Source organism: Octodon degus, unplaced genomic scaffold (genome assembly GCF_000260255.1).
Source record: "Octodon degus isolate 3935 unplaced genomic scaffold, OctDeg1.0 scaffold00200, whole genome shotgun sequence".
Lineage (NCBI taxonomy): Eukaryota > Metazoa > Chordata > Mammalia > Rodentia > Octodontidae > Octodon > Octodon degus.
The window spans coordinates 3,797,205-3,824,048 of record NW_004524776.1 but is presented as its reverse complement, the minus strand read 5'-3'; the positions used below and the strand labels follow the sequence as shown (position 1 = coordinate 3,824,048).

Here is a 26,844-nt window from a genome sequence, read left to right as displayed (position 1 = left end):
TCTAAGCTGAGGGCTGTCTTGTGGGGAGACTGCAATACTCCTGGGAAGGACATTTGACATTCCCTCTTTCACTGAAAGAGGCAAACAGCTAAGTCCTGACTATGTCTCTCCAGTGGTGAACCCCCAAAACAATCTCCTTAGCCCACTTTAAAGGGCAATTCAACTTTTCCTGCAAAACTTTGCTATAGTAAAAAACCATTTTAAAAGAACTGCTAAAGGTGGTTAGAAGCTTTTCATGTTGAACATTTTAAAAAGGCAATTTATTCAAGTGTTTTTCAGGGTAGCCGGGGCTGGGTAATGGGTATTTACCAATGCACCAGTGAAAGGTATCTTTTTCAAACTGGCTCATTTAAAAGGCAGACAAAGAATGGGTTTCCGTCACAAGGAGGAAGATCTTTAAAATATTCCAGTTTTCTAACCAGAAGATTGCACTGCTATTGGATTTCCACACAACGAGCTGGAACTTATGGTGGAAAATGGGGTCTCGCCCAGGTCCAGCAGTCCAGTTCCCTGATCAGTATGAATGCTGAATGCCATAGCAATGTCCCACCACTTCGCTACATCTCCACTTACATTTTAGGAAGAGTGACAAGCTGGTGTGTGTGTGTGGGGGGGGGGTGTATGCACATAATGAAACCATGATAGAACTGGATGAGTTTACAATCCTTCCCCACAAAAAGATTGATAGAGAACACTACTCACTTGGAAAACTCAAATTTGATGCTTGCTTGTAAAGTTTATTGACAACTGTTTGGTCCCAACACACAAAACAGCACTTGAACCACAAAAAGTGTTCTAACAAAGTAGACAGTTAAGAAAAACATCTCTTCCCCCAAGCCCAATCCAAAACAAACAGTGCAAGATGGGAAAGGGGGTTTTGGTGATAATTTTTGTCTTTTTTTAAACAGATAAATCTCAGCAGATACATCTTTCCATCCAGAAATAAAGCACTTTATCATCTTAATGTACATATATCATTTTGTCATCATTCATTAAGCCTCTGGATAAAAAAATAGATAGGAATTGGACTGGCCACTGTGGCAAACACCGTGAACACAGCGTGCTTCTGCTGCACTTTCACATTTTCAACAGCAACTGTTAGTCACACATGTGTCCCAGACTAACAGGCAGCTCCAGTAAATGCTATGAACATACACTCACATGACAGTGCAGGACACCTTTTTCTGCTGCTCAAAGAATCTGTTCTTTGAGACTGTTCCAAGTGACTTGTAGTAATGCCTAACAAGGTTTTAAAGTTCGCAATTTTCTGCATGCTAGCAAAACCAAAAATCCAAGCATGCAAACTCAGCCTTATGAAATCTTAGTATAAGGCAACTGATGTTCTCAACACCAACTTCATCATGTTGTTTAAAAGCGTCTTTTTAAAAATTGTACATCTGCATTTTACTTCCTGTAACACTATGTCTGTAGGGGAAATACCTGTAGAAGGATTTGCAAAGTGCCATAATACTTTAGAAAGGTTTTCCAGGGTTGTTCATCTTGATTGGGACATGTATTGAGAGGTGGAAATCACTGGCTTCATTAAAAAGATTCAGGGAACAAAAAACCTAACTCATAAAAATCTTTCTGTAGCCCTTATTTTGTGGCATTTTATCAAAATGCTGGCTACAAATCAGAGTCCATTTTTTGGCTTTCTAGAAATTACAAAACACAAATATGTCCCCAAAAGAAACCATCTAACGAGTGCAAGACCTTGCGCCAACAGGTTTTTCTGCTCCATGAATGAATCCACCTTTTTGCCCAACAAATACAATCCATTGTAAATGTCAGGTTTCTCCAGCAGGGGTGAGAGGCCAGCCATGGGCAGACACCTCAGGCACCCAGAAAAGAAGGACATTTCACAGGGCAGTGCCCCTACAGGTTGGCTTTTCCCAAATGACAACACACAAACATACACTTCCAATAGCAAGAAGCAGCACGACTAAAAACAGATGCTATTAAAAGACACTGAGCTAACATAGACACACACGTCACACAAAAAGCTTCCCAGCTACCAAAACCAGCTTTAAAGGTATAAAAACAAGGTTAAGCCGATCAACCTTGGCCTTCTCATGTACAGATAGAATTCTTGTCTCTTCCTAGTGGAAATAGTATCGACTCTGCTCCTATTGAAGTACTTTACCACTCAGCTCTGATTTATAATTTATGCATTTGATGCATATTTTAGAAAATCAGACTTTCTAATACAGCCTCCTGACACACAATGATGTGTGTTGTAATTCAAATGCTGACTTTAAATTCATGACATCAAGACCATCTCCTTTTCCTTAACCTAATCACATCAAACTGGAATTTAATGTAGAAGGGAAGTGTAAAACATCTTTAACTTTCTAGAAAGCTCCTAAATGGAACCCCAAAATCGAAACATTTAAAAATAATTTATGAAGCCACATTTGTCAACTACAGACATAGTTAAATAAAAAACAAGGCACACTTACAAGTCACAGGGAAGCCAGGAACCTTCATCCCAACCTGACACACAGCTCATTTCCTCACCAGCCCTTCACCCTCCGTGTGTGAACGTCCAGGCCCACAGGCTTCACTTCAGAGATGCATCACGCATTTGATTAAGGAACACCAGTAAGCGCTGGTGGAAAGGCTCTGCTGTGCTACATGGGGTTACACCACCCACGGGGCTCAAGAAGCCAAACCGATTCCTGCTACCTGAGTTCTCACTGCTTGCTTCTTCTGGACCACCAGTTTCATAATAATTAAGAAGAATTTGGTAAATTAAAGGTTCTCTGACAAATGTCAAAAGTTCTTTCAAAGAACTGGGGGGAAAAAGGGGAGAAGAAAAAAAGTTCAGCTAAAAGCTGTATTCAATGTAAAAGAAACAAAAACATTACGGAATACATCTAAAGATGTGGCTTCAGGGTGGGAGGTGGTTCAATGAAACAGAAAAGGACGTTTTTTAAGCCCATTTTTGTGTGCAGAATCAGACAGTTTTTTCCCCATTCTAATTCTATGTTCAAAATGGGAGTTAAAGCTTGGTTACAGGTGCCAAGGAAAAGTTGGCTGCCAGTTTTATTCTATTCTTGGGTTGCTTTTTGGCCGGGCTTTCCACAGGGTCCTTGCTCAGCAGAGACTCTGGGGCATCTGAGCAGGGGCAGGGAGGCACTGGGGCAGCTGCTGGGACACAAGATGAGCTGGAATCAGAGGGCACGTTTTCCTTCTTTACCGGGACAGGAATTTCAATATTTTCTTCTTGGTTCAAAGTCTTGTTTTCTATAAACACAGAAAATCAAACAGATATAGTTATAAGACTTATAAAAAGTGTTAGCTTTTGTACAACCACTATGGAAACAGTATGGAGAATCCTCAAAAAACTAAAAATAGAAATTCAACTTGCCCCAGCTGTACCTCGTCTCAGTACGCTCCCACCACAGTTAAATATAGCATGCTACAGTGATACCACACACCTACATTTAGAGCAGCACAAGTCACAATAGCTGAGCTCTGATGCCCACAGAAGAATGGACAAGTCCAATGTGACATGCATGTACAACGGAGTATTGGCTACAAAGAACAAAACCATGCCATTTGCAGAAAAGTGGATGGAAGCTGAGAACATAATGTGAAGTGAAATAAGACACAGAAAAGTTAAGTATCACATGGTTTCTTTTATATGAAAACCCCAAAATGTGCATAATCTAAAGAGTAAGATGAAAGAGCGATGGCAAGAAACAAAAAGACTTTTTGCAGATGAGGGAGGATCTGGAAAGCAAAAGGATTAAAAATGATCAAGGTGTGTTCTATGTATACATCAGTTCCCCAAAATAAACACCATCAGTATGAAATGCAAACAGAATAACAGACTGAAAAAACAAATGATTTTCACTTCTTCACTTGTATTTCCTCAAGAAATACCTTAAAAACAACCTACCACATGTCACAACTATGCCACAATTCAAATATTAGTTATGTGCCTTATTATTATGTGTTGCAAAATTCAAATTCTAATAAACTACATCTCTCTTTTCCCTGGATTATATAGTTTTAGAGATCTCACTTTTGGCTACAAGTCAAGTGTTTCTCCATTTGAATTCTCTCTGTTGGGTTGGCAAGGATCCACACGCTATGCATAAGTGTTCTGAGCCCAAGGGGAGGGGCCCTCATGCCAGGGCGCTCCTGGTCCATTTTATTTCTATTCACATGGATCCAACCCCAGCTGATAAGGGGAGAGCTGTACTAAGTCAAAACTGCTCTAAAAAAAAAATCAAGTAAATCAAATATTTCCAGTTCCCCTGGAGTATTAGCAGACTGCTATTTCTCTGGCTGAGCCACAAGTAATTCACTTAAAGCCCTGTTGCTTGAGAAGGATGTTTTATTTATTCATTTATTTATGTATGTATTTTAGTACAGGGTCTATTGGGTCTCACTACACGGATTAGACTTATAGTGATCCTCCTGTTTCCAGCCTCCCAAGCGCTGGGATTACAGGCGCGCACCACTATGCCCAGTCTCAATTGCCATCTCAGTGCCTCTCGGGGTGGTGGGAGAAAGCACAACAAGGAACACCTGGGATCACTGCATTCTGCCTAAGCAGGTGCTTTAGTCCACTGAGCTATCTGGCCAGCCAGTATTATTTATTCATTAGACCTTAGACTGCACTGTGAGGAGCAAGGGACACCTGCTGCCGAAGGCACGTACAAGGTGAGAGTGACAAAAGTGCCTGCAGAACCCTCAGCTCCTGAGGGCACTGGACAGACCATCCCATACTGTTCAAATTTCTTCCCTCCTTTCTCCCTCTCTCATCACACGCATATGGTTGAGCTTGCATACATTTAATGCATAAAAACTACAACTCCACAGTAAGGCCACTGCTGACCTGCCACCGCTGCGGTTACATACTGCAGAGGAACACACCGTAAGCCCCCACCTCTTCCACGGCTGGCTCTTCCCAGGCCATTTTATGTTTCCCTACCCCTAACTTTCAGGTACACAGCTTCAGTTCTTCACTGGTCAACAGTGTCAAACACTGTTCAGGATGACCAAGGATAGTAAGAGCCTGCCCAGTAGCAGCAGGTGTCTCTAATGCTCTCGGTACAGCAGGGAAGAGCCAGATTCCAAGGTATGGAAAAGAAAAGGGAAAGCTCTTACAGGGCAGGGGCTTCCTTGCAGGAAGCTGCTCCATTCAAATCCTGGCTCTGCCATGTCCCAGCTGTGTGGCCCAGGGCAGCTGTGTTACGGTGCGAGCTGTGCCTACATTAGCCTCCAGCAGTGTCCAGTCTGAGTTGCATATGGTCATGTCCTGTCAGCTTTGAGCACGGAGCTAGCATTGGTGGCTAATGCACCCTGTGTTGGCACTAAGTTGGGACTTGACAAGGACAGTTTCTTTTCTATTGTTTCTGGGCAACGTCCAGGGTTCAAGTTACAGAGGCTTTTCTCCACTCATATCTTCAAAAAGCCCATGGGGTCCCCACCACAGTGACTAGCAAGGGTCAGACTTCAGAGCTCAGAAGAAAATGACATCAGTCTCCCCATGCCAAATCTCTGAAAAGGGTGGGAAACCAGAGATCCTGAAGAATTTCTCATCCTCCTTTGTGGACTCTTCCACAGCCGTGATTATCCTATGGCCTTTAAACCACCTCTGTTTCCTTGCTTGATGCTCCCCAAGCAACCCTGGGTTGTAAATCCTATTTGGCAGGGACCCTGATGAGGAAAGAAGGTCCTAAATTCTTTTCATCTCCCTCCAACGTTTAATATACTGGTATCATGGCTGTTACTTATTTCAATCCACAAAGAAAGTCCCCTCAAGCAGTGCGACTTACCAGATGGCTCTTGAGGGTGTTCCTCAAACTGAATTAGATCAGCGGACTGGAGGATAACAGGATCTGGTCTCAGCTGAGGGGACGGCAGACACGAAGGAACAGGCGCACACAGCAGGTCAACAGGGGAGCTGCTAGCCAGGCGGAGAAGCTCTTGATCCATTTCACTAGGCCCTTTACAGAGAAAGCAAGCTACAGTCTAAGGACAAACATCAGTCTGTACCTGAGGTTTCCTCAGTCTTAAAAACAAACATGGGTGACTGGTGAGATGGCTCAGTGGTCTAAAGCACCTACTTAGAACAAGCTAAACTAAGCAAAACACAGGGACTGCGGTTCAATCCCCCAGCACCACATGCCAGCCAGCCCCGCCCCCTGGTGGGCTGAGCTGGCCACACTCACACAAAATAAATAAATATTAAAAAAAAAAAAAAGAAAGAAATGTTAAAAAAAAAAACAAAACAACAAACAAACATGGTTGGTGGGAGATCAGGCTTATCAAAGGAAATACATGTTTGGCTACTCAAAAAAAAAAAAACCATGGCAACAAATACTCAGCAAATGTCAGCAAGGTTTTAAGAAAAAATTATCAGGAAAAGCTGAAGTTAAGAAATACCACAAGCCAGTCATCTTAATATTTGCGTTCCTCAAGACCCTATCAAGCAAAATGGGCTTTGCCATACCTTCTAGATAGAGCAATGCAAAACCCTAACAAGTGGCAGAGTGAAGCAGTTAAAAGAGCAAATGCTCAGAATTAGAGGATTTGGATCTTGGTTCTGTCAATTCTTAGCTGACATCTATAATTTCAGTTCCTCAGCTGGTAGAATGAAGCAACTCTTGCTAAAAGTCAAGTGAACAGTGTAAAGAAGTGACTTATAGTAGGTGCTTTAGCGAAGAAAAATGCTGCATAGTAAAGTTAAAACGTAGAATTCAAGAGAATTCATTTTTACCTATTACAGAGCTGACTCTACATGAAACTTTGTGAGTCAATGTTATTTTGAGGAATATTATTGCGCTGCTATCAAGTATTTCCTGGGAAAGGCTTCTGACAAAGACATGCCCTGACTGATCTTCCATCAGAAACCTCTGCATTTTCTTAGTCTTCTTTCTTGTCCACTTTGTCCTTGCCAAGTCCAGTTCTAGTGAAAATGATGAAATTTCTCATTCCCAACCCTTGCTATCTAAATGCTCGACTGCCTTTAGCAGAATCCTGTTAGGCCACGTTAACAAGATCCCCCAATTTCTGCTGTGTTCTTAAGTAATGTTTCTATCCACTGGTCCCCTCATTCTGCTCCTTGGCACTAAATCCCTACTTGTCTCTTTGTATCTGGAACTAAGCAGTCATTTCTAGTGCAATGGTCTTGTATTACTGTTACCAAGTGTCAGATGCTTTTAAACAAGACCTGAATTGGGCTATCAACATTATGGGATGACCTTAACCAGCTACTCACACATTGGAATCAAGTATAGGCCAGTTTATCCTGTTATGCATTACACACAAAATTGCTCTGGAAAAGCAATGACTAATTAACAAAATGACTTGCAGTCATCCTCTCCTCCACCCAAGCCGTTTCTCTGACAATTTCATTAGCTTTGCTTCACTGGCCTTTCCTCTCGTAACAGTGTTACCTGGTCCAAGCTGGGGTTCTGAGGCTGTGTGCAACTCGGTCACCTCCAGGATTTGCTCACTGTCTGCAGTGTAGCTTTCATGACTGGTAGGGGACAGACTGAGTGAACTCAGCCGGCCTAGAAGACAAGGAGCACCCGTCAGAGAGAAGAGTCAGAGAGAACCGTGACTGTTCAAGGGGCAGGGAACAGGTGCTTACTTACTTTTCATGTCATTTTTTAAAACTACAATTCTCTTATGACCATGTCCTTTTATCCAGACCACCTGCACACAAGACATACTACTGGTTAAACAGTGGAAAGGAGGGGAAATCACCCTAGCACTCAGGGAGACAGGGACCCCTGTACCTTCTATAAACATGCTAGATTTTAAAAACCAAATGAATGCCAAAAACAATTTTCCTATTCTCTTTAGCTTTTTGAAAGCAATAGAAGGAACCTGACAATACCACATTCCTTTGAAAGTCAGCTAGCTGAGAAATCATGAGACACAACTTTAAAAGTATGTTTTATGATTCCAAAAGACTGTCTTTCAAATATCAATTTGTGTACATAAATTAAGAAAGTCCTCACATGAGCGTATTTAGCCTTTTTTTTCCTCCTCAGAAACTAAATATAAGGCAAAAGAATAAAGATTTAAAGATTTCTCAGACCTGAAGTAAGTTACAGATCATCATCTTGGAACGAAGTCTTTACCTAAGAGTGCTCTCTCTACCTCCTCAGCCAGGATGGGGCGGAGGGTGGCCATCAGCTGCCAAGGCTTTCTCAGCGCACTCTATCGTCAAGTCCCTGATCTCAGTACCCAAGTATTCTTCATCTTTGCCCTTATTACTCTATTTCACTATAGGATAAGAATTCATTATCTAAAAGTCTCAGGACAAGAAGTGTCAGTTAATTTTTTTTTTTTTTTTAATTTCAGACTATATGCATATACATAATGTGTTGGCAGGCCAGAGCCATAGCTTAGGGGCACAGTTTGAGTCCTGGTACACCCTCCTCCAGAAAAAGAGAGATGTCTTTGGGAATCAGACATGAAACTAAAGATAAAACTCATTTATTTCACATACACTTTCTACACATAGCCTAAAGGTTTATTTATAAATTTTTAGTTATTGCCTTTTCACTCTAACCTGCCACATGAGGTCTGGTATGAATTCTTCCACTTGTTCCTTCAGGTGGGCGTTCAAAGAGTTTTGGATGTTGGAGAGCACTCTGGCCCCGAATTTTAGGTCTAGGGTTGCTCAATCCACATTTTTACCTGCCTTACCCTTCATCAACACCTCTGGTTCCTTGGTAGTGACCAGGCTCCTAGGCAGGCCCCTTCTTCCATCCTGTTTCCCTCACCTCTAATAAGCACAATAGTCACTGTGATGACTTGCAAAGGCAACCTGGACCTTCCCACTGTTCCCACCACACAGTTAAGCTCCTTAGCTCAGGAAGCAGAGCCCTTGATACTGGGCTCGGACTTCACAGGGATATCCCACCTAAGTCAGGCAAATGTTCTCCACCAAACACCCTCAGCCCCTCCAGCTAGGATTTTAATGTTCTGATGTCCCCTGCTCCTTCTAAATTGCTGACAACACCCTCTCAGGACTGCCCTGTTGGCTTTCGTCACATGGTGACTCATAAATGTCCTGGACAGCTGCACTGCAGGTCCCTCATTTCCAGAAGTGAGCTGTGCCAATGCGCACAATGAACAGAGGACTCACAGCTATCACTGCACTGGTCACACCAACTAATCATCACTTAGATGTCCTAATTCCCCTATTACCCAGCACTTTGCTGAGGGACAGATCTGAAACGTACTCATCTGGGATACAAGAATTTAATAAAGGCTTAAGGAATCAATGAGAAACAATAAAATCCTATGTATTATTATGCAAAGTCTTTTCTGAAAGAACCAGTTCAAAATATCAACCATTTTATTATTCTGGCAGTATCTTATAGGAATTAGCCCGTGGCTCTGCAGGAAAACACAGAAGCTGCGAAAAACACCCACCTGTGGGATTGCTCCCAAGAGCTCCTCCACACTGTTGTAGCCATATGTCTTGGGCTGCAGTGTTTCTCCAACGTACTTGGTATAGGCCATGGAAAATTCATGAAGGAAAATCTGCTGGTAGTGGTAAGTATGAAGTAAAGATCGCACATTCTTTGCAAATAAATACAGACTTGTGAGCTTCACACACTCTTCCATCTTATCATTTGTAAAAACCTGGTCCAAAAGAAAACACAGGATTAGAAACTTCTCAAATGACTAATCCTGTTCCCTCAAGTGTAGGTCTCCAGCTGACAAGCAAAAGCCCAGTCAGTCTAAAAATGAGCAATAACCTAAGGTGGAGGAGAAAGGGCAGGGGAGAGTACTCACTCCAGGGTCTCTTCTCAGAAAGTCCAAAGGCTTGAACAAATTTCATCTGCAAGTCTAAGATTGCAGAGTTTGAGACAATAGAGTGAGTAGAGAAGAAAACTAGGAAAGCGGTGATCTTAAACCAAGGAGGTATCACACACCTGTAATCCCCACACTCGGGAGGTTGAGCCAGGAGGATCTCTGAGAGTTCAAGACCAGCCTGGGGGTTACAAAAGTGAGCACAAGGATCTTCAAACTGAGCTACATTCCTAGTCCTGTTTATTTTTTATTTTGAGACACGGTCTTGCTTTGTTGCCCAGGTTGGGAATTTGTGATCCTTCTGCCTCATCCTCCTGACTGCTGGGATTACAGTTGTATCACTAAGCTCAGTTCCCAAACTAGTTTTCTAAGAAACACTATGACACAGAAAGAGATCATTCTTTGAAAACACAGATAACACAACACAAACATAAAAAACAACTTTTATGCTTCTGAGTTAAGGTATAGATTTTTTTTGTTTTTTTAAACCATAAACCTTTTCAGAGTCTTTAATATGCTCTGGAATCTCCAAGAGAAAGGCTACTTCCTAATCTTTTCTGGTTGTTTCAAGTTTAGTCCTACAATATCCATTAGCATTATCTAGAACAAGAGTTCACAGAATATAAAATTAATAGTTTAAAAAATGTTAGCTTTGCTATCTTAAAAATATCTATCACATAGTTATATAAAAATGGTTTATTGGGCAGGGACATAGCTCAGCAGCACAGCACCTGCCTGGCAAGCATAAGGTCCTGAGTTTAACACCCTGTACCCCCCAAAAAAAGTTTATCATTCTTTTATAGTATTTTTTTTTTTTTTTAAAGAGACTAGGTTTATGGTATTAAAGTTATTTTGGTACCATAAAAGTTAAATTTTTTTTTTGGTGGCTTTGAGTGATTCTTTAAGTGTTAGAATTACTTATTCTTTTAGGGTTTAGTTGAAAACTCCATTGTTAACCCATATTAACCCAATTGTTAATATTTGCTGCCCCAGGACTAGAGTTAGTATTCTCTCATGATTCTTCCCACCTTGCAGTTCTAATCTTGAAAGGCAACAGGGTTAGCCACCAGGTAACCTTCCTTCCTAACCCTTACCTCACTGCTAAGTCATCCAAAGCTGTCTAACATTCATACCATCTAATTCAGATATGCCACACCAACAAAATGCAGCCCGGTACATCAAGACACCAGGGTTTTTGTCTTGGCTTTATGACCCATTCTGTCAGGGTTCACTCATCCCATAAGGCTTCAGTTTGTTCATTCAGAAAATGATCCACAAGTCCTGAAGATTTCTAGGGTCCCTTCCAGCTCTACATGCTGGGCTTTTACAGAAAAGGGTCAACAGCTTTCAATACGATACAATTAACACATGTACCTCAACTAAGTAAGGCAGACTCTTCAGAAGTTCGGTCAAGGTCATGAATCCATATTCACATGGGTTAAGAGGAGAACTGTGGGTAGTTTCATAACGTCTCTTGAGTTCATCCACAGAAAGATAGGTGGTTCCTTCCCAAGACATCAACAGCACCAGCAACTGGGCAGTGAGGGACCGCAGAGACTTCCGGTTGATCAGCTGAATCTGTTTGCCAGACTCTATATCAGCAACCTGGGAAAAATGAGAATGCAAGTTTTTCAGAACTCAGATGAGACAACCTAGATTCTACCCAAGTCAGCTAATTCATTTTGGTTAAGGAGAATAATAGAAGAAAAATGTTTAATTCTTTTTCTCCGAAATGTGAATCTTCTTTGAACTTCTTTAAGATACCAGACCAACATATCAGGTGAGAAATGAGCAAACACTGTTGGTCAGTAACTGAAAACTTCCATCCAAAGCACCATTCTTTCCCAAGGCAATGGAGAAAGGACTGCTGCTATTATTGTGTTTCTTTTTTTGTTCTTTCACTGTACTGATCACTAAGGCAAGGAGGCAGAAAGTGTGACCAGTGCTGTCCCCTGGCCTATGCTCATGAATCATGGATTACCATGCTCAAAGGGAGAATGGGGATACAGAAGCTATGCTGGGAGGGGCAGAAGGTTCCCTCAGACTACTTACTAGCCAGGGTGCACTTTAAGTCTATTACTTACAATGAAAAAGTTGTCATTTTCACTTTTAACTCAATTTCAGTAGTGCCTTGCTATGTTGCAGTTTGACTATTGTGGACTATTTCACAGGTTTTCAAAAAATATTAATCGAAATTACTTATCACGAATTTTTCACGATGTCATAGGATTCTGCAGTAGTGTATAGTACTATATACATATTCATATGCATAGTATTTATGGTTTTAATGATTTTTGCCTAAAAAATTTAAAATATATAAAAATCTATTAAACATGTTGGGCTGGAGAGATAACTAGGCGGGCTAAACCTGGCAAGTGCAAGGACCCAAGTTAGATCCCCAGTACCTCATGCTGTTCCTGCCCTGGAACCCCAGGTATGCTGTGCTAGCCACCGAGTAAGCCCAGCACCGGGGAGGCTGAGACAGGAGGATCACTATGAGTCCAAGCTGCATAGTGAAACCCTGTACTAAAGAAAAGAAGACTTCAATAAAATTATGAAAAAAAAAAAAAAAAAAAAAGAAATGAAGACTGAAAATAAACTTATTTTAAAATGTTATTCTAACATATTAAAAATATGAAATTGAAATAAAATACATTGTTTACAGTATATATTTTTTAGTGGATGAATATATACTGTACCATACAGTATATGTATGTTGATAAAATAATGTAGGCTTTCCAAGTTTAGGAAATGGTTAAGAACAATTAAAGTATGGCAAAGGTTTATAAGAGTGCAGGATGGAAGGGCTGGCCAAATAGCTCAGTGGACTAAAGCAACTGCTTAGGCAGGCTCAGCGACTGAAGTTTGATCCCTGGTATGCCATGCTGAGACAGCCATTCAGACTGGGCATGGTGGTGCGTGCCTGTAATCCCAGTGCTTGGGAGGCTGAAAACAGGAGAATCACTATGAGTCTGATCTACATAGGGAGACCCTATACACCCTGTACTAAAGTACATTTTAAAAAAAAAAGTGTGGTAAGGGTTTATAAAGCCTTAAAATATAAATACTAAAATTAATATAACATCACTACTTCACCGATTTTCACTTATCGTGGGGGTGTCTAGAACACAGCCTCCACAATAAGTAAGAGACCACTGTATTCCGATTTTCACGGGGATTAAAAGTGTAAATGATTTAGTGTAATGGAGGGGAAACTGCAAAGAAGATACTAGTCACCATCTAAGGACCAATATAAAACACAGAACAAGCATTCAGAGACCAAGAACCCAGGCCATAAAAGGGGCACTGTCTGTGAACTGAGTGTTTCCTGGAACTGATGTGGGCAGGGCTTCAGGACAAAGCTTCTTAGGTAAGTCAAACTAAAGTCTACTCTTAGAGCTGGTTTTCCCGTTATCTTCTTTTCCTGCAAAGACCCAAAGTCTCAATGCTTAGAGTCACATTCTTGTCCTCTTTGGGGCTTTGAAGTCTTAGGGGGAGGGAGGTGAGCAGTACTTGAACCTTTCCAGAGGAGAGGCAAGAGGCATGTCACCACTTAACACAGTCACAGAACATTATCTCCTGCTCACAGGGAGCTGAAACAACCAACACAGACAAATCCGGGAATGTGTGTCATCTTAGATATCCACTTCCCATCAAAAAAAGATTAAAAAAACCTGCTCCTTTGTTGCTATTCAGACCCACATCTTTATTCTCAATGCTGACTCAACATTAAAATCACCTAGGGAGCTTCTAAAAAGGGCCACTTCTCAGAGCACACTCAGACCAATTACCTAAAAATCTCAAGAGTCAGCTCAGGATATCTGAGCTGCAGTTATTTCCCAGAAGCTTCCCAGGAGTTTCGTGGGCAGCCAGGGTTGCTCTGGGGCCTCTCTCACCTTTGCCCATCTTTGCTGTGCACCCCAAACTTTCTAACCAACTTCACTTATCACCAACCTTTGGCTTAATCTTTATATTCACCTGATCTTAGCACTCATGCTCTAGCCATTAACACTTAGGCACTTATCCCACACCAAAGCCTTTTGTCCCTCAACTCTCTCACTTCCAGTGACATCCTTTTGTTCAGTTCCATGGAAGACACCCACCCCCAAGGTCCACTCTGGGTCTTGTCCTTACCCACTTCCAAAATAACCCACTGAAACTTCCCAAGTATTCCACATTCAAACAATGTGTGGAAATGATGCTACGATGGGATACTAGAGGAGATTCACCTGCTAAGCTCGTTTCTCAACTTCCTTTAGCCTCACCACCAGTGATGACTTCTATTTTCTCTTAAATCACAAGACTTCCCTTTCCTCCCTTATCCATTCTTGCACTATAAGCCATTAATGCATTAATAGTCCTGTTGATACTTTCACTTTATTCCTGTTACTTTTTGCTGCACTCGCCTGTCTTCCCTGGGCTTACACTGATGCAGTCGCACTCTGCCTATCTCCATCAGCCTCAAAGCACCAACAGCCAGGGAGCTCACAGTTCTTCTGCAACACGACAAAGCCATGCTCCCACTCAGCATGCAACTTTATATCCATGCTGTGTCCTGTCCTCTCGCTGAGCACTTCAACTATCTCATGTTCTACTTGCTCGGATAAGAACATCATCTCCATTATGACAAACATCATCCTTACTTCTATCAGCACCCTCCCTATCACCCTTCCCTCATCAAAATATTAAGAGCCATTCCTTCCACACTACCTCCTGCCTCTTCCTCAGGATACCACCCTATGAGCCTTTCTTCCTCTCAAGTGGATCCTTCTCAATGGCTTTCAAACATGCCCAAGTCTCCCCAACTCAAAAACAAAACAAAACACAAAACCCTTTGACAGCCCAAAAGTTGACTTGCCCATTCCATTCTAGGTCTCTAGCTACCCCCCCTCCCATTTTCCTCCTTCATAGCTAAGTGCTAGAAAAGACACGAAGAAGACCTGTTGTTATTTTCTCACCTCTCCTCATTCCTCAGTACGCTCCAGGGTGGTTTGTGCCTCAGCTCTCTCCCCACCTGCCCTCACTGCCCTCACTAGCAACAGCAATCATCCTCACCTGGCCAAATGGAAAGGTGAAGTTCGTCCCTATCTGACTGGCCCGCCAGTATCATGGGATGCTGCTGGTCACTTCTGTTCCTGCTGGGTCTGGTATGTCCACCCTCCACAGGTGCTTCCTACTTTTCAGCCACTCCCTCCTTGTCTCCTGTGATGGCTTGATTCTTTCAGACCCATTACAGGGATGCCACCACTTCACGGCTAGCCCTTTCTAATCTATTCCTGGTAGTAACTTCACCTGGTTCTGTGCTGCAGATGGTCTGTAAATCATCCCATGGCTTAGGGGGCTAAAGACTGCTGCAACGGTACAGTGGCCGGAGGTTGCAAGAGCAGCTAAACAGGTGCACTACAGCTAAGCAGCTAAAGAAAAAATATTTTAGCTTTCTGCATTTCTTCTTCAGGCTGCTGAATCTCAAGTGAATCCTCCTACTCTGAACTAGTGAAAAGACACTGATATATCTGAGCACACACACCCTGGGGTGAAAAGTGACTTCATCAGGTAAAAAACTATTTTGGCAAGGTCATTAAGAAACATAAAAAGAGCAAAAATTTAAAGTGACAAACTAAGTCATTCCCTATTACCTAAAAAAAGATATTAATGATGCACAAAATGGTGAATGGCTATCCCTACAAAATCAAATACAGAAATAAGTGCCAGCAAGATTACAGGGAAAGGAGCCCTCTACCTTGCTGGTGGGAATGCAAACTACTATTACCACTATGGAAATCAGTTATGGAAGGTTTTTTTTTTTTTTGTCTTTTTTAAGATAGGGTCTCACTATGCAGTTCAGACTGGCCTTGAACTCTCTTTGTGGCCCACACTGGTCTTGAACTTATAATGATCCTCTTGCCTGAGCCTCCTGAGTGCTGGGATTACAGTCATGAACGACCACGCCCAACTTGGAGATTCTTTTAAAAAAGTTAAAAAAAGCTGGGGTGATAGCTTGGCAGTCTAAGTGCCAACCTGGAAAGCACAAGGACCCAGGTTTGATCGCTGGTGGCGCACGCCTGTAATCCTAGCACTAGGGAGGCTGAGACAGAGAGGACCACTACGAATACAAGCAGTATAGTGAGACCCTGTACCAAATCAATCCATCAATCAATCAACCAAGCAATTTGAGTTCAATTTGACTCAGCTAGATATTTTCCCAAAAGAGTTGAAGTCCTACTACACTGATACATACATAACCATCCATGTCTATGGCTGAATCTGAGAACTACGCTACATGCCTATCAATAGATGGGTAAACAAAAGGTGGTATTTATACACAACAGAGCACTACTGTGCCATAAAGGATGACAAACTTGAGGTATCCTTTGATAAATGGATGCACCTTCAGATGGAATAAATCAGACACAGAAGCTTAAATATCACATGGTTTCTCTTATATGAGAATCCCAAAATATGGACAGCAACATAAAAGATAATACAAAGTAGGGAGATGGTTTTCAAATGGGAAGGGAACAAGAGGTGGAGAGGGAGAAATAAGGAGTGGGGAATAAAAGAGAAAAAAAATGCCAAAACAGAGATTTTATAAATGAGAATGAGAACAAAAGTCAGAAGAAGGGAGGGATAGAATGGGTAGAGGCTGAAAAAAAATTAAGATGTGTTATGTACATGTACCAACTCCCCATGATAAATGTAATAATTACATGCTGCAAATACATACTAGTAAAAAAAAAATTTAAAGTGATGTAAACATAGAAATGCTAAGGCACTTGTAAGCATCTCAATTAAGTTTGTACCTACAAGGTTTGTCCATGAAAAAGAAATTTATTTACCTTTACAACATGGCAGAGTTTCTGTGTCAGAGCTGAAACTGAACTGACATCATAGTCCTGAAGACGAAATGTGTAACCAAAAGTTTTAGCATATTCCGTGAGCAGATCTGCCATCATAAGACAGTTATCTTTTTGGGATCGAAGAAGTTTAACAAACTGGGCAGCTAGAGCTTTGAACCGTTCAACCTCTGTCAAAGTAAGGATTTTTTCTTCTCCACATTCCAATACCTTGGAAAACACACAGGAAGGAGGAAAAAGAAACTGAGAGAACTATTCATGAAAGTAAATGTCATTAAAATGTATTCAAAGGGTAACAAAAATGTATACAAAGGGTAACAAAAATGTACACTGGTGTTGTTTAATGGGTGCAAATTGGTTGCACAGTAACATGAACATATTTACTGTTAAAATGTACACTGAGAAAGGGTGGGGATGGTAAGTTCTGCTATGTGTATTTCACAAAAATAACAAAACTCAGGACCAGGGAAATAGCTCAGTGGCATAATCTTGGCTAGCACAAAGTCCCAAGTTAGATCCCCAGTACTGCAGAAAACAAAACAACAACAACAACAAAAAACTCTTACAAGTCTTTTAAAAGTCAAAGATAATACTAATAAAATCAACAGAAACTTGATTTTACCTACCAATAACAGCAATTTAGTATTGATATGACGTATAATCACTCTCACCTCCAACACAAGAGATTTGACAAGTATGGAGTTAATGAAAGAATATCCAATTTAAGAAACTAAACTAATAAACTCTTTTCTCAACAACTGCCTTACAACAAGTTTGAAAAACAATTCCTTATTAAAAAAAAAAGGGGGGGGGGCCAGGGAGATGACTCAGTGGAATAAGTGCTTCCCTGGCAAGCCCAAGGGCCTGAGTTCAATCCCCAGTTCCACCAAAAAAAAAAAAAAAAGCTCCCTCAATTGTCTAAAAATATTAATAAATAGCTTCCCTAAAGGGACTATTTCTGACTGTCATACTTCTTTAACTCACTACTTTTCAGGAGAAAACATCCTCAAAATGGGGGGGAAAATCCTTTTACACCGTTTGGAAAATTACTTAAAGAATTAGAACTTTTTACTCACTTGTAAAATATCAGGTATGGCTTCAAAAAGTTCAAGTAGTTTGGTAAACCCATAGTATGCAAGTTTGCACTGACGGCCAAAGTGGTGATGGTAAGAGGGAATAAACTTATTAAAGGGCATCCGGAAGTGGGGCTGGTGACGTAACAAATCAACAACATCCTTGGAGAACTGTTTTGTCCTTTCTATTTCATCCTGAGTACGTTCTTTAAAAAAGAAACAAATCAAAATATCAATCAGACTTTTCCCATTTTTGCTAAACATCTGTAACAAATCCAACTGAGAGTCCACAAGAGATCATCTCTGATTTCTTTTTTATTTTATTTTTTTTCCCATAATTTTATTGAGAAACAAATAGCAATGAGACAGTTTCAAACCAAATCGGTAAGACAGTTTCAATAATTAACACACTGCATACATTCTTCCTAGTGGTTAATTGCTGTACAAGATGCGGACATGATATCCTATTTATAAACACCATTAGAAGAAATCCCTCTATTCATTAAGAGAAAGTAACTATATATCTATCCCGACCATTTTGAATACACAGATACCAAATGGACATTCATCTATATCCCCTTTTTTTGTTTAGTTTCGTTATTTGATATTATAGGTATGTTAACTCAGCAAAATATCATCTCTGATTTCTGAACATACACAACCAAAAGCAAACACACGTACTCTTCCTTGTCAGCAAGTGACTCTAACACATAGTCAAGAGCAAAAAACTGGAAAGTCATACTATTACAGCACACTGTGAAATAAATAAGTAATCTTTCAAGCTAGGAACAATTTTTTTCTGACCATCAGCCCCAAACCTTGTATATATGAACAGAACAGACACAGATCCAGGTATTTACAAAATCTGAGTTGGGCCTAATAGCACAAGCCTGTAATACTACACAGCCCTAGGGGGCTGAGGAAGGAAAATCTCAAGTTCTAAGACAGCCTGTGCAACATGCCAACTGACTGAGCCTGTCTCGAAATAAAATGTAAAAATGGGCTAGAGATGTACCGCAGTGCAGAGGCCTAGGCTCAATTCTCAGTACTGAAAAATAAATTCAATGTGTAGCTAAAGACTAATGTAGGCAACATACTGTATTTTCCCAAAAATAAAACTTACCTAAAAAACAAGTTCTAGCATGATTTTGGAGGAAACATTTCCTAAAAATGAGCCTTATTTCTAAGAAGTATTTGAAAAGCACTAAATATGCCTTTTTCCCTTTCAAGTGAATTCAAAAAAAACCTAGCCAGGTCCAATGGCACACACTTGTAATCCCAAGTACTCGGGAGACTGAGGCAGGAGAATCTCAACCCTGAGCTTGAGCTGGGGCAACTTGGCAAGGCCCCCTAGGAATCCCCTAAAACACTACACCTTAAAATAATAATTATTGAGCCCAGCATGATGCCATGTGTCTGAGGTCCCAGCTCTTAGGAAAATGGGAGAGAAGGATTACCTGACCTCAGGAATTTGACATCAGCCTACGCAACACAGTGAGACCCCATCTCAAAAATAAATAATCGGGGATATGTTGGGAGCCACTAAGCTAGGAAATCAATCAAATATATGTAGGTGGAACTTGGCCCAGTATCTAAAGTAAACAAGCTACCTCATGCATGAGATGAACATCCTGTCTGGTTAAGGTTTGCTATCAATTGCTAAGCAACCTAGTGTCATGTGATACTAATTTTACAAAAGTGTAAACAAAAGATAGTTTTGTTATGAAAAAATAAATAATCACTGAGACAGACATTCTCCCAGGGACTGTAAGCTGTGTACCTCTTTTGGGAATACAAATCACCATGTCCTTATCTTGTTGAGACAAGCAGATGGTTGTGTCTGGAATCTCTGATATGATATCAATCAACTCGCAAACACCATACTCAGTGACATCCCAGTCCTTTGAGAAACACCTAAATTTTCACATTAGAAATGGGTAAAGAAAAAAAAAAAAAAAAAGAAATGGGTAAAGAGTAAAATCACTGCTCAAATAACTACATGTTTTCTAAAAGAGTGCTTAATAGACAATGAGATAACTGTTTATAACTTAGGGGAAAAAGTATTTTAAAATATTTGCTTTCACTTTATTACTTCATCAACTCACCAGTGATAAGCCTGCGAGAATTCTCTTACAATGACCTGTTTGCTAGCCTGGGACTTGAGAAGTTTCAGTAAATCCTGAGTAAAGCGCTTCACCTGGGCCCTGTGAGTGAGGGTCAACAGACGTTTGGAGCCCATTCCAAGAATCTGCAAAACAACCACGTTGAGCACTTATGCTCCACAGCCCTCCAGGAAAGGATTTTCCAGTACACTCGTACATGTGTTCACTCTCTGCCCTGCCACCCCTTTCCTTTCACCACTCTCACTGAATTATTCCTACAGAGGTCAAAAAAACCAACTATCTACAAGGGTGGTGGTACATATATGTAATCTCAGTACTTAGAAGGCTGAGGCGGGATTCCGAGTTTACCACAAAAAGCAAGTCTGGCTAACTGACTGGTTCTGTACATCCTCTCATAAACAGTCGTAAGTATAAAAATAACAATATGTAATATAATAACCATTGTTAATTTTCTACCTTGTTTTGAAATTCTGGATCATTTTTGTTTTCTCTTTATAATTTTTTTGAAAAGTGCAGTACAGTCTGAACAACTAATTTTTTTCTTCTTTCTGTATTTAGGACAGGGTCTACAGGGTCTTACTACATAGATAGGACTCGTAGTGATTCTCCTGTTTTCAGCCTCCCAAATGCTGGGATTATAGGCATGTGCCACCACGCCCAGTCTCAATCACCATCTCAGTGCGCCCTGTGGGCAGGGCCAGCACAGCATGCCAGGGATTGAACCCCGGCTGCTGCACTCTGCCCAAGCATGTGCTTTAATCCGCTGAGCTATCAGGTGAGCCCCTTGAACAACTAATTTTGCAAAGAAAAGCAGCTAACATTTTTCAATTTGTTTTTACAAGTGAGAAACTAGAAGTTAACAAATTAACATGCAAAATCTTTATCAGATCTGATCTGCACTCCCACTCAATAACTAGTCCCCAGCTTGTAGAGAAAATTAAGCCCCGACTCTCCAAAGCCACAAGTGTATAAGCACCGTGATGTTCACAGTGGCTCCCCCACAATGGACAATTCTGGAGAGAGATGTGCTGTGAAGAGGAAGGAGTCAGGCCTCAGAGATTAGAGTAAGAACTCTGCAGTCCTCAAAGGAATGCCTTGAAGTTGGAAATCTGTAGCTTCCTAGAAAACTGAGATATTACCTTGTATATGTTTACTGCACTTTAAATAAAGCATATTTAGAGGATGTTTTGCTCAGAACTGGTTTCTTAGGAATTATGTTACTATCTGCTATACATATCTTTGGTGAGGGGAAAGACTTTAAATAATTCCTCGGCACTTCTTACCTGCAACACATGAGGCACTGCTTCTAATAATTCAATCAGCTTGGAATATCCATAGTCTGAAACTCGGCACTGCTTTGCAAAATGATGGTGATAGGCTGGGATGAAATTACTAATTGGTATGATACAAGACTGTTGGTTCTTCAGTAAGTCAATCACTTCTCTACTGAACTGGATCAGCTGGGGGTTACCCACAGGACTTTTAGAACGCAACAGCCAAGAGTCTACAGAGAAAGAAAGAACATGTGTAAGAAAAGCATGACCTCAGCAGCTGAAAGGAAAATAACTGCCATTCAAAGCTACAAAGTCCAATCATGAGCACGCAAGGGAAACAAAAGTTGTCTGAGTCTTAGCTTCTATACTGAGATTTCAAATAATCACCTGGCTACTAAAACATACCATGAACTGACAAAGCAAAGTAAAGCACAGCTCACGTAGTGCTACTTTTAGTGAAAACACACAGGAATTTTCCAGTCCACTCAGGTTGTACTTCAAAGATCCATTTGCAACTTGTGCATGAGGAATATACTTCCCCATAGAGTAAAAATTATACATGTTATTGGTTAGGAGGTCCAGAAGGTGAACCAAACCACGGTGTAGCTGAGTTTGTTACTCCAGAAAATGAAGACCAGTAATGGTAGAAAACTATTATGACAAAACTGAGTAAAAGACATTTGGTATTAACTTAATGCTCACATTATTTTTTTAAAAATTAGATAAAAACCTTTATAAAAAGATGGAGGGCCTTCCTTGTTATTCTTGCTGCCTTCTGCCCACCATGAACTGCTTCTCCTTGTGATGCCTATCTGCCATGCCACCCTGCCTTGGATGCAACCAATGAAGGACCAAAACCTCTATAAACTAAGAGCTAAATAATCCTTTTCCCCTTAAAAAAAGGGGGGGGGGTTGTGAAGGGGCTCATGGCAAGAGGTAGAACAATACATGAGTCCACTAAGACTGAAGGGGAAGAAAGGAGAAGTTCAGTCGCAAACTTTGGTACAAAGATTTCTCCTCCAAGCACCCTGACTAGCCAGAACATCCCGATCAGCCTTATTTTTTCCATGGAAGGAAACAGCATATATTGGTCAAAAAGAAGGAAATACATATGTACAGATGTATGTATGTACATATGTATATACGTGTGTATGTACATATATATGTATGTATGAAGGCAACAATTTAAAGTGCTGTTTATAGGTAGTGCCACCAGACATTAGCAACTCAGGGCATATCCATCACTGGCAGATGATGTGGCTCCTCCCAGTCCTGGAGGAGCTCAGGACTATATCCCCAGCACCTACCCGTGTTGGGAGGTGGAGGCTTGTCGTGAATCCACTTCACCACTTTGACACCATTCTGAGCAGTGGCAATGTTCACATCTGGAATGCAGGTGATGAAGTGTTCCAAGGGGACACCCCCTTGGTTTTCCTGCACTAACTCTAGGTCACCAAACTCTGCAGCATAGCAATCGGGAAAGCTAAGGTGTAGAAAAACAAAGGTTAGAATAATGCAAAATATAAGCACCAGCAAACAAGAGGCTTTACTTCCCTGTATCTGTTCATAAGTGTCTTCTGTTTAAATGCTCACAATTTGGGTTTGAATGTTAAAACTGAGGTCCTGGGGTGATATCAAAATGGTAGCAGAAAATTTCTAGGCCATTTTCCAGAAAGCTTAAATAGAGGGGAGGAGGGGTCCAGGGGTCAGTGATTCATCTGGTTTAATGTACGGGGCAATGAGGCCTCTTTGTCCTCTGTTGGTCTTCGTATTAAGTATAGCCTTAAGTGGTTAGACAGATTTCTGATAAAATGTGCAAGTAGTTGAGGTTCTGTACATCCCCTGGAACCTATCAGACTTCTATTATAGAAACATTGAGTGAACAGATCATATTTCAGACCCCCTTCAACTTCAAGGCCAAGCACATTAGAATGAAGCCCTCCCCAATACTTGGAGTAGTGAGAGGGGGCAGATAGTCTGTAAAAAGAACTACGGCATTACACTGAGAAAGCAAGCACAGTTCACCTTAATAAAGGCACAGTGCCCTCGTGGGTCCGGAGGAGGGTGTGAACCTGGGGTACAAATGTCTTCAAATAAAGAATCACAAAAGGAATCTTATAAGAATCTGGATCAAATTCATGTTCACTGTAGGAAAAAACAGGAAAATAGTTGATATTCCTCAAGTGTCTAAAATGATCAGAACATAATTAATTTTAATAGATATTCCACAATTTTATATCATAATCTTACAAAATTATACCTTACAGAAAACAATGACACACCTGAAATCCTTATGAGAACAATGCTGTCTGCAAATGGGCTCATGATACTCTAACTCTTCAAATATAATTGGGCTGCAATTTGTGGACGAGCCATCATGCGACTGGGAAGACCCCAGGGGGCTCTGGCGGGCCTGACTACTGGGTAAGAGACACACCAGCCGCCCATTTCCTTGTTCACGGATTGTGACTGTGTCTGTTAACTTATATAAATCTGACACATTCAACTTGTGTCCAAACCTAAAAAGTGAAAAGAAAAAAAGATGTGATAGTTAGAGAATGTTTCCTTTTATAAACAAAAACACTCAACCTGTTTAAATAGTTCAGTCAGGGTCAGCCAAATAGCAATGGATTAAAGTGCCTGCAAGCAGGTGCAGGGGCCATGGGTTTGATCCCTGGGCCTGCCACGCTGGCCCTTCCCCCAGGGCATGCTGAGACAGCAATTGAACCTGGGCATGGTGGTGTGCACCTGTAATCCCAGCCTTTGGGAGGCTGTAAACAGGAGAATCATTAGGAGACCAATTTAGTGGTGAGACCCTGAACATCCTGTAGACCCTTCCCTAAAATACGAAAATAATAAAATAAATAAAATAAATAGTTCAGTTAAAACCCAGAATGGTTCCCCATCTCTTCAAGAGTAGCAGCAGACTACTCTGTGAATTCATTCACTACTGAGCCAGGGATGTGCAGGCCTCCTTGAAGTCATCCCTGGCCCAGTGCCCAGGATGGTGACCGCATCATTAGGCGGTGTCTCCTCTATGCCTGCCTAGATTCTGAAAAATGCCCTCACCGAAGTTTGAGATGAAAGGCTGTTTCACATGGCTACTCACAGACTGGCTCCCCTTCACTTTCATGTCCCTCTGTATTACCTCTCACCACAATGCTCTCTGCCTCAGAAGTGTGCCCCTTCCCTATGCCTCAGCTGCATGACCAACATCCATCCCCTGAGACTGAACAACTAAATCACCCATGACTAGGATCTTTCATACTTGGAGATTAAAGCCCATACTCTGGAGGCACAGCGGAGTTCACATCCTGATTCAATTTCAACCATCTGACCTTAGTCAAGACACACAATCATGGGCTGGGGACATAGCTCAGCAGTCTAAGTGCCTGCCTGGCAAGCGTAAGGACCTGAGTTCAATCCCTGGTACTGCATGCAGTGCCAGCCCTATAATGCCAGGCATGTGCTGTGCCAGCCCCAAAACTAGGCATGCCTGTAATCCCAGTGCTGGGGAGGCTGAGACAGGAGGATCACTATGAGTCTGAACTGTGTAGTGAGACCCTGTATCAGATAGATAGATAGACAGACAGACAGACAGACAGACAGACAGACAGCCAGCTTGCTTGACTGATCACACAATTCCATGTGGACCCCATCTGTAAAATAGGGTGATCATAACTTCATCTCACAGGGTTGCTAGAAGGATTAAATGTGATTAAGCATGGACAGAGTTACTTTATGGGATGTGCCTAACAACACTACATACTTTCTTGTCTGTCAGCCCTCTACCTGCGCTCAGACCTTCCCAGATGCCCATTCTCTCCTGACCCAGGGCAACATGCATTCTCCCTTATGTTCTCACACTCTTGTTTATGCAGCCTCTCTGGAGATGCTCATTTTACTCAATAGCTCCGTGGCTGCCAGTGGCCTCCACCTCATTCCTAGTCTCAGTGTCCTTGAATCCCTGCCCCTGTAAGGCCCACATGTCTGAAGTGCTTTTTCCACATATCCTTCTTACAAATTTCTCACTCGCAGGACGACTCCAACCCCTCCCCGGTGCCACCTCTCTGGCCCTCCAGCCCTGTCCAGTTCTGCCCTTCACTTCTCCTCCAACCTCCTTTGCTCGCATGGGCTTCCATACTGATCACCTTCAGGGAAACAGCTGCCAAGTCTGGGGCACTGACCGCTCTTCTAAGGGAGCCTCCAAACACACAGGAGAGGTAGAGAACTTACCCAGCTACTCCCGGGGACCCCTGGAATCCCTATGTCCAAAACCAAGAATAATCACTGTATTCTGTACTCACACTTTCACCCATATGTCCAGCTTGACTACCAGACACTGGTCTCAGTCATCCATGGGAAAGGGGATGCAAAAGCTGACTCTTCCTTTTCACACTGCTCCTTAGCACCAGTACCCACTCTTGCTTCACTGACACCTGAAGTTTCTGTGGCATCCAGTCTCTTCTATTCCCAAAGCCTTCTCAGATCTGGGCCTGAGTAGCACTGCCCCCCTTGCTCTCTCCTTCCCTGTTTATTCCACCTGACACTACTGCCACCAGGAAAGTCTTCCAGAAGAACAGTTCTTGTCATCATACCTGGGCCCTCCTCTCCCTCTTCCACTATTTCAGTGCCTCCCATTATCCATGCAGTGATAGTCAAGGTCCTTGTTTTTTTCTCTCCTGCACTATTATGGCTTTGTCTGTGCATGGAAGTCACCAATAAATGCTGACCAAATGAATGAAACAAAAAAATGTAACTTACTTTTTTTCATAGATATCTGTAAACTTAAAAAGAGGCAAACAACAGGCAGGTGCATCCTGAAGAACAGACATTGTTTCTGCACTGTAAGACAAAATTTGTAACTACTTAGAGAACAGACTATTCCTCTACAGTGATTTTTTAAACAATCTACAAAATTAACCTGATGTTTCTGCAAAATAGATCTGCCAGTTTCTGATAGGTGAGAATTGGCTTTCTAGGAAAATTTAAGGATTTAAAAGAACAAATCATTGAAAGATTAAGTCACACGGGGCTGGGGAAGTAGCTCAGTAGAATAAGCTTTTGCCTGGCAAGTGCAAAGGCCTGAGTTCAATCCCTGGTTCCACCAAAAAAAGGAAAAAAGAAAAAAGATTAAGTTACATACTAGTATTTGTGTCAGACTCAATCATAGGGCTTTCCACATCTCCAGGTACTGATTATGTATAGCAGGACAAACTCTTGAGAAGTTAAAGCAGAAAGGCAGAAGAGCTTATAGGCTCTCCTGCCACAGTGCAATTTAAATGTTATACATACAGGGCTAGCAAGATAGCTTGGCGATCTAAGCACCTGCCTGTCAAGGGCAAGGACCTGAGTTCAAATCTCAGTACCACAAGCCATGGCAGCCCTGGAACCCCTGGTGCATTGTGCTAGGCCCGAAGACGGGGCATGGTGGGGCACACCTGTAATCCCAGTACTAAGGAAGCTGAGACAGGAGGATTACTATGAGTCTGTACTGCGTAGCAAGACCCTGTAACAAATAAATAAATAAATATCAAAAGAAAAAGGTTGCTCAGTGCTCGCTTTAGCAGCACATACACTAAAATTGGAACAATACAGAGAAGATTAACATGGCCCCTGTGCAAGGATGACACACAAAGTCGTGAAGCGGTCCATATTTTTTTTTCTAAATTTCCATGTAAAAACATGTAATTGTTTATTCTAATTTTTAAAAAATATATATATA

At 41.5% G+C, this 26,844-nt stretch overlaps 1 protein-coding gene and 1 non-coding gene across 4 annotated transcripts in view; one reads left to right on the top strand and one right to left on the bottom strand.

The window, feature by feature from the left end:
- Positions 1–722: 722 nt before the first annotated feature.
- The window catches only part of Marf1 (meiosis regulator and mRNA stability factor 1), a 53,053-nt gene continuing 26,931 nt past the window's right edge, over positions 723–26,844 (bottom strand). For 2 of the 3 annotated variants that reach the window (XM_023704665.1, XM_023704667.1), the window contains exons 11-25: positions 25,884–25,964; positions 23,402–23,638; positions 23,145–23,264; positions 22,427–22,602; positions 21,129–21,349; positions 19,828–19,970; positions 19,503–19,636; positions 17,726–17,928; positions 16,632–16,859; positions 11,170–11,400; positions 9,412–9,624; positions 7,617–7,677; positions 7,416–7,532; positions 5,793–5,963; positions 723–3,246 (exon numbers count right to left, since the gene is read on the bottom strand). In XM_023704665.1, the coding sequence (XP_023560433.1) occupies positions 3,002–3,246; positions 5,793–5,963; positions 7,416–7,532; positions 7,617–7,677; positions 9,412–9,624; positions 11,170–11,400; positions 16,632–16,859; positions 17,726–17,928; positions 19,503–19,636; positions 19,828–19,970; positions 21,129–21,349; positions 22,427–22,602; positions 23,145–23,264; positions 23,402–23,638; positions 25,884–25,964 (2,581 nt within the window). In that variant the 3' untranslated portion in view covers positions 723–3,001. Of the gene's footprint in view, positions 3,247–5,792; positions 5,982–7,415; positions 7,533–7,616; positions 7,678–9,411; positions 9,625–11,169; positions 11,401–16,631; positions 16,860–17,725; positions 17,929–19,502; positions 19,637–19,827; positions 19,971–21,128; positions 21,350–22,426; positions 22,603–23,144; positions 23,265–23,401; positions 23,639–25,883; positions 25,965–26,844 lie in introns of all 3 variants that reach the window. The other variant, XM_023704666.1, reaches the window with a different exon arrangement.
- LOC111813576 lies at positions 26,674–26,780 on the top strand. Its single transcript, XR_002818794.1, has one exon. It is a non-coding gene; the product is annotated as a U6 spliceosomal RNA (small nuclear RNA).